The 11,375-nt window shown below is 41.5% G+C and overlaps 1 protein-coding gene across 1 annotated transcript in view; it reads right to left on the bottom strand.

Annotated features, from left to right (window-relative positions):
- Positions 1-10,728, bottom strand: part of LOC125367572 (5-hydroxytryptamine receptor 5B-like) — a 74,196-nt gene extending 63,468 nt beyond the window's left edge. The window contains 2 exon segments of the mRNA XM_048368250.1: positions 1,470-1,666; positions 10,644-10,728. Of these exon segments, the coding sequence (XP_048224207.1) occupies positions 1,470-1,666; positions 10,644-10,728 (282 nt within the window).
- Positions 10,729-11,375: the final 647 nt, after the last annotated feature.

Consider the following 11,375-nt stretch of genomic DNA (forward strand, 5'->3'; position numbering starts at 1 on the left):
GAATAAGGCAGTATCACTCTTTCTGATGGAAGCATCAAATTCCATTGTGTATATATACCACATTTTCTTGATCCATTCATCTACTGGTTGGTAGATGGTTGGTGATTCCATATCATAGCTATTGTAAATAATCCTTCACTAAACACTTATGCTGGTAGCATTCCTGTTCAATCAAATTGAGTATAGACCTCGAATGTTCTCTCTGATCTACTTTAAATATTGTGCTTTTTATACTTTTAACTTCTCAGATATTTGACACAACTATATAGTTTCTTTCACACATTTTCAGTCAAACTTACCAGCAACCTTTGTAGGTACCATTTTCATTTGCAAGCAAAAATATGAAGTATTGCAACTTTCTGTAATGGATTGAATTGCATCTTCTTCCCCCAAAGTCATATGTTGATTTCCTAATCCCCAATGTGACTATGTTTGGAGATAAAGGGTTAAAAATTTAAATGAGGTGATAAGGGAGTAGCCTAATCCAGCGGGCAGTGTCATTCTAAGAAGAAACACTAGAGAGCTCACTTTCTACCAGCTGCTGCCCACGAGACAGGAAGAGAGCTCTTATCAGGAACAGAATCAGTTGACACCTTGAACCAGAACTGTCAGAAAAAGCTATTGGTTAATGAGCAATATTCCAAGTCAGTGGTATTTGATACTGCAGCTCAAGCTGACTAATACACTTGCTTAGAGACTCCTAGCAGGACTCAGATTTGACCTCCAGTTCTCTGTCCATGGCACCAACTGGCTCCATACATTGGACCAGTGGTTCAGTGTCATTGCTTTAGCTCTAATACAAATAGTTTCCTGTTTAAAAAAGTTTACACGCTTGTCTTTTACAAGACTTTATTTTGCCTTAATTACAAGTCTTCTTGGATTTCTATCCCTTCATGCTTGACTGCTCTCCTCCTGGCAACTTCAGTCCAGACACACTGGCCTCCTGTTGCCTAGAACAAGACATTGGTGTCTACTTCTTCGGGTTATGTGAACCTTTCTCTCTGCCTGGATGCTCTTCCAGGTGATGCTTACCTACTGCTGCCGTTGGTTCTTTGCTCCATGTCCATGCCAGCTAGATCTTCCCTGCCCATTGGGTCTATGACTTTTTTTGTGCACAGGCACTTTCCCTCACACTGTTTTCGAGTACTTTACATCATCTCACAGAAGTGACATCATAGTATTTGTGTAATTGCTTTCCTTTTCTCTGTCTTCCCCACTAACATGTTAGCTGTTCTTGTGCAGGAAATTCGTTCCCTGCCATATTAGAATCCTGTTTTGTGCCAAGTGCACAGTTGATGATTTAACACATTCAAATGAGTTCGTTGAATGAATAAATTGGGTTTGTTGAGAGAGGAGACCCATAAGTCCAAGCATCCTTGCATATCCCAGTAAGGTCTTTCAACACTGCTCATTAACTCTTTTCTAGCCTGGTTGGTGGAAAGCCTTAATGGGTGTGGTGGCTTCTTCACCTGGGGGATGGGAAAGTCCACTGTTAATGTGTGCTTGGTGCTCTCCTCCCAAGATGCAGCCTGCTGCTGGGCAGATTCCAGCATGGACCCTCGGGCCTTAGGAAGCCTGCGGATGAAGTCAAACAGGAAGCACTGGCTACACCTTTTGACCATAACAGACCCTTGCCTCTGACCCAGGTATCTCATGTCTTCTGCATCTAAGAAACAGGAGCAAGATAACTTGTCAGTTGGCAGGGGGGTAAAATCACAAACCTTAATGGTATTTCACAGGTCTTTTGTTTGTTGATTTTTAAATTTTTAATTAGTAGAAGCTTTCCTCTTTGGGGGCTTCTTTCTTTCTTTTTTTTAAGTTTTTATTATAAAACTGATGTACAGAGAGGTTACAGTTTCACACATTAGGCATTGTACTGTTTGTTACCTTGTCCCTCATAACCCCCTCCCCCCTCCTCCTGTCCCCCCCTGAGGTGTTCAGTTCATTTACACCAAACAGTTTTGCAAGTATTTCTTTTGTTGTTGTTTCTCGTATTTTACCCTTTGTCTCTCAATTTTGGTATTCCCTTTGAATTTCCTAATTCTAATACCAGTACACACTGTTTCCCATAAACTCAGATAAGATTACAGAGATAGTGTAGATACAATCACAAGAAGGTGATACACGAACATCATCAATAGTAGAAACTACAGAGACACATGGGATGTTGAAAATAGTTACAACTCTGATTTAACAATCATTTTCATGAAATGGAGTTCATTTCACTTAGCATCATCTTATGTGATCATAAAGGTATAGCTATTGGTCTCTTGTGATCCTCTGTTGTGACTTGCCTAAACCTGTGCTAATTATTCCCTATACCCTATAAGGGAGACCATAGAGTCCATGTTTCTTTGTGTCTGGCTCACTTCACTTAGCATAATTTTTTCCAAGTCCTTCCATTTCCTTACAAATTATTGCTTATTTCCAAATTGTACCTCTGAGAGATTTAATGATTCTGCTGTTCTCTTAACTCTGGCTTTGATGAAACAAGAGGGAGAGACTGACAGCCTTGAATAAAATATTATTATTCTGAACAATTTTTAATGTGTATAGAATGAAATAATTTAATATGAAATTCTTTAACAACTAAGAGGGCTACATTTTTGTGCAAGGTGATTTGTTCTCTATGTATTCTTTTTTGGGGTTGTTTGTATGCCTTTTTGTCCTTGCTGGTCCTGGGGCTTAAACTTAGGTGCTGTCCCTGAGCTTCTTTTGCTCAAAGTTGGTGCTCTACCATTTGAGCTACAGCTTCATTGCTGACTTTACTTGGTGGTTTATTAGAGGTTAAGAGCCTCAAGGACTTTCCTGCCTAGGCTGGCTTTGAACTGCAATCCTCAGATCTCAGTCTCCAGAGTAGCTAGAATTACAGGCATGAGCCACCGGTGCCCAGGAGTGTGTCTGTTGTCAAAGGAATCCAGGTACTGACTGATGGAAAATGACTTAAAATAAAAACACTCACCTGCCCCCCTGATAGCCACATCAGAAACTAGCCCTTGCTACAGACTTCACTAAATCATCTCCTCTCCCGGCCTCCCTTCCCGAACATAACCTGGAACTGCAAAAGAGATAACCTGTGAACTGAGGGCCTTACCAATTGGGACAATATTCTGTAAAACATAAGATAAGACCCCAACTCTGCACAAAGATCCCCTTCTCCTGTTCCCATCCTGCCCTTATGACCCCTGACCATTGCCCCACCTGACTTCACTTTCCCTGCCTAATAGAAGAAACCTTAGTTGTAAGGGAATCATGCCATTTCTTCTCCAGCCGGACTGAAGAATACCCATTTCATGTTTAATTAAACCTGTTGGCTTGTCAGTTTCTTTCTGATCTTTTCTTTATTGACACTCCTTTATGGATCCTTATCCATTTTAACATACTGTTATTTCATTAATTTGTTACATAGGGTTTCTATCATTTTTCTTCAATCTTTTTATTTGCTTTATTACATTTTTGGGTGGTACTTGGTGGGCTTGACGTCGGGGCCTTACACTTCACTTGCTTAGATTGCTTGTTGACTGGTGCTTTACCACTTGAGCCATGCCTCTAGCCCTATCTTTTTCTGTTTATTTTGGAGATGAAGTCTCATCCTTTTCTGCCCAGGCTGGCTTGAATGTCAGCCTTCCATATCTTAGCCTCCTGTGTAGCTAGGACTACAGGTGTGAGCCACCAGCACCCAGCTTATTCTATTACATTTGTGTTGAATAAAGTTTATTTTTAACAAATAAAGGTTCCTTGTTTCTATTACTGGCATTTAATCAAAAATCACAAATTGCTTTCCTGTCCCCTTTTTCCACTATTAAGGTATGTCAGAAGGTTAAAAATGAAATTTTTTGGCTTCTCCGCAGCTGTGGTATGCAGTAAGAGATGGTGGTCCTGCCTTCTAACCTTCATGTTGTATATCATACTATTATAAACCTAAAAGGGCTTAACCCTTATCCCTGAGACTAGGCATTGCTACAATAGTATGATCCTGTCTTTTTTTATGATGCTGTCTTGATCCTGGGGGACCTTTCATTTATGAAACCAAATCTACTTCTGCCATAAGTGTAATGTAGCAAAATGTGCTAGAGCAAGTTAGAATCAAGGGATGCTGACATTACCAGCAAAGAGTAATTGCTTCCAATAAGGAGAAGAAGATCAGGACTCATGGGGAAAGCAGCTTTTGACCTGGGTGTTAAATATGGGGATTTTTTTTTTCACTAACACAGGGAGAAAGGAGGAAAGAGGTGTGCATAATGGCAAGATGAGGGGTACACAAAGATTTGAAGTAATCAAGAACAGCAAAACCAAACCATTAGCAGAGAATGATTAGGAAGCATTCAACGGTAACGAAATGGTCATTTTTCCCTTCATGGCCAGTAGCAGTTCATGCACTTCTAGATGTTTTCATTTGAAAAAAAAGTCAGTAGAACATTTCTATCATCTTTATTCAGCAGCACCTTTCAGTCCTCCTGAGTATTTCCATGTATCTCTCATGATTATCTTTTGTGCTGTTATTAAAAAACACTCAGTTTGATATTATAGTTCTTGTGTTTTTCCTTTTAGATTATTTTTAATATTTTATCAAGTTATTTTCCAGTTTCATCAAGTCTCATACTAAGTGTCACCTCCTTGAGAAGCTTGTGCTCAACTCTGAGCCTGCCTCAAACCCAGGCCTCACTGGTACACCAGCCCCCCCCCCCACCTTGAAGCCAGTCATGGACAGAGACCTGTTAGTCTCTCCACTGGATGACAGGTTCCCAGAGGATAGACCAGGGGCCTATTGTCCCTATCTTCCCCAATCCCAGGGTTCTCAATAAAGGAAAGAGGGGAAGAAGATTAGAAAGTGGGAGGGAGGGAGGAAGGAGGGAAGCTTACTAAAGATGAAGAGCAGTGCAGGGTATTTCAGTGTACCAGGGAAGGCATCTGATCCCAAGGATGACAAGATGGTTACTGAATATAGCAATGTAAAAGAAAAGCACAGCCTGGCACTGGTGGCTCACACCTGTCATCTAGCTGCTTAAGAGGCTGTCATCTGAGGATCACGGTTCAAAGCTAACTTGGGCAGTTAGTTAAGTCCATAAGACTCACCTTCAATTAACTGCCAAATAAAACCAGAAGACGAGCTGTGGTTCAAGAGGTAGATTGCTAGCCTTGAGTAAAAAAGCTCAGGGACAGCAGCCAGGTTCTGTGTTCAAGACCCAGGAACAGCACCACAATAGATGATAGGTAGATAGATAGATAGACAGATAGATAGATAGATAAAAACAAAAGAGAAGGGAAGACATAGAGTTGATTTTGTTTTTGCTTTATTAATGTTTATAGCCAAAGAAGGCATCCTATTGGGAATCAGTCCTGCACAGTTAAAGCATCATCTCCTCAGAAGGGATATCTATATGTTCTCAAACTTAATCATACATCAGAGTCATCTGGAGAGCTGGTTGAATACAGGTGGCTGAGTCCACTCCTGAAGTCAGGCCTAGGGCTGGAGAGCAAGAGTTTACATTTCTAACAAGTACTCAGAGGATACTGAGCCTCTGGTTCGTGGACCACACTTAGAGAATCACTGGTCTAATGAGGGATTCTCTATTCATTTTCTCCTTGCCTTACACAACTGTATGCCAAATGCTGTCCTAAGGATTTAAGTTAATTCATTTACTTTTCACAACAACCTCATGAAATAGATGTTGTTTTTTTTAATGAGAGAGTATTGACTCCATTGTATACATTAAGAATCAAGAGCTATTAAATTCATGTTACCCAAACTCATGCGGCCACTTACGCTCTAAAGATTGTCTAACGATAAGAAGGGCTGGGAATATGGCCTAGTGGCAAGAGTGCTTTCCACGTATACATGAAGCCCTGGGTTTGATTCCTCAATACAACATATATAGAAAATGGCCAGAAGTGGTGCTGTGGTTCAAGTGGCAGAGTGCTAGCCTAGAGCAAAAAGAAGCCAAGGCCAGTGACCAGGCCCTGAGTTCAAGCCCCAGGACTGGCAAAAAAATAAAAGGAAAAAGAAATTAAAATGATAGTTTTAAAAAATCTGGATCGGGTCTGTGGGATTCTGTAGAAGCCGCTTGCTCCTATCTGCCACAATATCTTATAAATGGAAATTAAAATAGTACATCTCATAGATTTGATGGGTTGAACGAAATAATGCACCAGGACTATTACAACATACAGGATTACTACTTTCTCAATGAAAACTCATACTCCAGAAAAACAGATTACTGGATTTATAAGTGTATAACAATATGTCTGGCTCATACAATAATGTTCAATTCTGCCTCACTGAAAGTCATAGGACATGAAAAAAATGAGGACAAATTCTTTGACAGGATGTAACATGAACGGTCTCTTTTTCATTTCCCAATAGACTTCTCACTTTTGCCTTATGAGCAGTCTTTACCCTCACTTGTCTCAGCATTCTGTACTCTTGAGCTTGATCTAGAAAAAGCTCTGCTTACAGCATCCTAGACCTCCTCTAGTCTACCAACTCTTCCAAATCCCCTGACAATCTCATTCGAATGGTTTCTCAACAACATAGTCAGGATTACCACAGCAAGGACCCTACTCTTAGTACTCATTTTCTGTAATAGTTCTCTTCTCATTACTGTAACAAATTACTTGAGAGAACAACTTAATTGTGGAAAGAGTTGGGCTGATGGTGAAAGGGTAGATTAATTAGGGTGCAAGATCATGAGCAGTATCTTGGCCTGGCTAGTGGAAACTAGATACAAAAGACAGCATTGTTTTGAAAGAAGTCCCACCAGGACCCGAAATATCCTGCTTCCCATCCCACACTAGCCCCTTTTAGTTCCTCAGGCTTTCCAAGATGGTGAGAAGAGGGAGATTTGCAGAAGGGTCGTGATTGGAAATAAAAGAAAACAGCCATCATGCTATAGAATCCTACTAATAAAAATACCTAAGTATAAGGACATAAGCCTGTAGGGCATTAATACACAAATGATAACACTTGCTAAATGTCCCCTAAAGGGCAATACTACCCCTGTGAAGAACCATCAATTTGCAAGATACCAGTGGCTCCTACTTGTATTTTTTTTTTTTTTTTGCCAGTCCTGGGGCTTGGACTCAGGGCCTGAGAACTGTCCCTGGCTTCTTCTTGCTCAAGGCTAGCACTCTGCCACTTGAGCCATAGCACCACTTCTGGCCATTTTATGTATATGTGGTGCTGGGGAATCAAACCAAGGGCCTCATGTACATGAGGCAAGCAATCCTGCCACTAGGCCATATCCTCAGCCCCATGGCTCCTTCTTGTAATGCTAGCAATTCAGGAGGCTGAGAAATAAGGATCATGTTTTGAAGCCAGCCTGGGCTGAAAAGTTTGTGAGACTCTCTTGCTAATGAACCACCCAAAAAGCAGAAGGAGAGGTGTATCTCAGGTAGTAAAGTGCCAGCCTTGAGCAAATAAAGCAAAGGGGGAATACCCAAACCCCTGAGTTAAAGCCCCATCACTGGTACACACACAGAAAAGCAGCCCCACACATTTAGGTAATTCAGATGTTTCCAGATGTTTATCCACTCTTAAGTGTCCTATTTGATGTCAGGAATTTCTTTTGTCTCACCACATTGCCTTCTTGCAATCCCCCAGAGAAAGACCTGCTTTATCAACACAGCTCCTTGTCCTAGTTGCTCACATAAGAACTGATGTAGTCTACAAGGAATTACACTGACATTACCTTTGGGTGCTGCATAGCCCTACTCCATATTCTTGAGGAAAAGCAGTCTATTCTGTCAAATTGAAGTGCCTCTGTCATGTACATTGATATTTTTGATACTGATATAAATGGGAATCTGCTTTGTTCTCATAACTCAATGTTGTGGCCATGGCCCCTCAACCAGCTCCCTTCCCCAGGGACCCCTCCTGATTCTCAGCAAAAATTCACCTCTGACCTTATATGAAAGTACAGGACTGTCAATATCAGAAGGATACCATAAATAGCACACAGGACAGTCTGCTACAACCACAAAGGCATCCCCAAGACTCTCGTGAACCATTACATTTAAATCCTAAAACCCCCATGTTCCCTGCTCCTTGTTTCCCCAACCCTGACCACTACTCCGTGGAGTCCCTCTGCAGCGATGATTATATCCTGATCTAATCTGTTGAGGTCTCTGTCTACTTCTTTCCTTTTTTTCTGCTTGATCTTTCCTAACAGATATTTCCTGGGATCATTTGCTTTTCAACTTCAATTGTAGCTATTATCTGTGCTGTTTGTGACCAGCATCCATGTCAGGTATATGAGTCTTCTGTCGAAGGAGGTAAGAGAATAACCTGTCATTACCAGGTATGTTGCTTGTGACTAGCTAGCCATGTGAGGGAGATAAATCTTGACCAAAGGAGTTAAAAGAAGAAAACTGCAACTACCAAATGTGCTGCTTGTTGGAAAGGGAAAACTTTATCAATAGAATTAAGAGGAGTAAAACCCCCTTTTGAGCAGGGAGCTTTCCACAGACCACATCAATCTCTTCCAACTATGTCTGACAGCCACCTTGTTCTCACCACCGCACCCAGCTAGCTGTAATGGAAAAAGAATGCAAGTTTTTTTTGGGGGGGAATGAAAGAATAGCCCCATTTCTAACTTTGGTAATCCATTATGCTTATGATGTGAGCCTAACTCCTTAATAAGGAAGAGGACAGTTTGGATGGGGATCAAAATGTAGCAAACAAATCTGCTAGTGTGCCTAGCAACCAGTAGAGTAACAGGATTGTATCATTTTGCACAAAAGTAAATTGTCTTGAGGAAATCTCCTATTATCTTCTGGGCATCTATCCACATTTCTCACACACTGACATCTTAACCATGTCCCTGCACATAAGGCATGGAGGATTTCTCTCCACCATGGAGTGTAACTTCAACCCCTCACTCCTCACATCTCACACATTTCCAGGGCCGATGACACTCAGATGCTCACTCCTATCAGAGATGGAGAATCTGCCTCTGAGTCCTTGCCTTTGTTCAACCTTCCCCTTAGCTAGATAACCATATGCAGGCACTCACAGAGATGCATTTCCTGAGGTCACTTACTCAATCTGCCCTAACATGTGGTGTCAACCTTTATGTAAAAGAACGTGAAGATGTGATGATGTAGCCTCCTGCTCCCTTCTTGGTTCCATTCCACTCCCACCCACAGGGGGCAACATCTTGAAAAACAATACTTGTGTGCACACACACGTATCTACATGCACACTTACCTACACAAACACACCTTGACACAAAATGTTTTAGGTCTACTGCAGCCCACGTTTAGAGGAATTTTCCCCAAGGGAACAGCAACAGCAGAGCAGCATACTGCCATACATGGAGTTGCTTTTTTGGGGGAGAGGGGGAGGGGCTAGTCTTGGGGCTGGAACTCAGGGCCTGGGTGGTGTCCCTGAGCTTTTGTGCTCAAGAGTAGCATTTTAACACTTGAAACAGAGCACCACTTCCAGCTTTTTGGTTGTTTACTGCAGATAAGAATATCACAGTCTTTTCTGCCTGGGCTGGCTTTGAACCAGGATCCACAAGTCTCAGCTTCCTGAACAGCTAGGATTACAGGCATGTGTCACAGGTGCCTGGCTACTTATGAGTGAAGCAATCCAGTGTCTTCCCTTGCTGTTCCAGAAAGGACTGGTGCATTCCCTTGGCGTAGCCGAAATGCTCAAAGGCACTACCTCCCATGGAAAGTATAAATTGGACTTTTACCTCCAGAGAAACCAAAGAATTGTGTGAAACTTTAGAATAGCTACCTCACCTCACCAGCCACTGCTTGTCTTTATGGAGATTCCCAAAATCTGTGAAGACAAAAGGAAAAGAATGTACAGCTACACAAAAACCTGCACATGGCTGTTTATAGCAGCTTCACTCATGATTGCATAAGCACAAATAATTGGAAGCAAGCAAGAAAAAAAATGCTGTGTTCTATTCTCAGCCAGGACTGCATTATACCCACAGTTGGAAAGAAATCTGTTTTTTTTATAATCCTCTATACGTTAACATATGCCATAGCACCATCCGCCTTTCTGCAGATCTTTTACCCATATTCTTTTGATTCTATTTTCTACTGAAATCTAAATTTAAGAGCACCTTCTTCTCCTACATGATGTACACTGTTGCTAGAGTTCAACCATCCAGAATTGTTGGCTCTGAGGAATGTCTTCTGGGCTTGACTTGGTGCTGGTTTCTGCTTCCTCGCTGTTGTGCTCTAGATTTGCTTCAGAATAAAAGTGGGTGGAAATCATTTGTCCAGCAAAGCAATGGGCTAACCTTCAACCTGCTATCAAAGTAATGCTAACTGATCAGATGGAGATAGAAAAAAAAAAATATGTCCAAGGAAATATCCAGGCATAATTGGTGTTTGTCTTTCCTATTGTGTGGGTGTAGAAGCTACTTTGTATGCAGGAATGTAAGGAGAGAAAGTGTTTTAGAGTAATTGTTCCTTGTACCATACTCAGAGTTTTAATTAGCAGATGAGCCCCTTCCCCTACACCCACTCCCTCGAATGCTTCCCTAAACATGACTTCAGGTAGTTTTTGTTTGTTTTTTAACCTCAGCTTGTAAACATAGGTCCTTTTTTCATTCAGAGCCCTTTAGTAAGAAACCCTTGGCCAGAAACCTGGACATTTTCCAGAATCAACAATAATAAAGACCTACTTGCTGCAAGGACCGGGGACAAACAGGTCATATATCCCAGGGCAGACCATGCCAGCTGGAGGCTCTGCAGAGTTTGGAGTTCCATGGTGGTTGTTCTTCCTGGTGCCACAGGTCCTGTATCCCCATCCGTAGGGGAGACAGAAGCAAAATAACTCTAGGAGTGAGAAAGAGTGGAGAGAACAGCTTGTGTGTCTCAGATGCCCTTTTCTGCATTGTAAAAAAGATCATAGAAGGCAACTATACAAATGAGGACTGGAATGAAGTCTGAGAGTTAACCATATTGCATCAGGATGATTTACATCCCACACCTTGCCTGTAGTTGTTTAAGGTTTTCTCTGGTAGCAAGGATCAAGGAATTTAGTTCCAGTCTTCTTAAGAGAAACGCCAGCCCTAGAAAGACCAATAGATGCAATTTTTTTAAACCCTAGAAAAGTAAAAGAGTAAAGTGATAATAAGAATATGAAGTTCCAATTCATGTTGGACGTGACCAGCCTAGAAGACAGAGAACAAAGGGGCATGGCCTCCTTAATATATGACTGTAGGAGGGACAGTAGAGACCAGGTCTGCAAAACAACAAACTTCTCTTGAAATGCTATTTGCACAGGTTTGGGTCAGCCACCTTACATTATGTATCTAAAACAAGACAACTACTAATCATAAAAAGGTGTAGAATAGACATAACAGTGGATCACATTACCTCAACAGCTATGTACACATGATCATATAAGACAA

Source organism: Perognathus longimembris, chromosome 19, assembly GCF_023159225.1.
Source record: "Perognathus longimembris pacificus isolate PPM17 chromosome 19, ASM2315922v1, whole genome shotgun sequence".
NCBI lineage: Eukaryota > Metazoa > Chordata > Mammalia > Rodentia > Heteromyidae > Perognathus > Perognathus longimembris.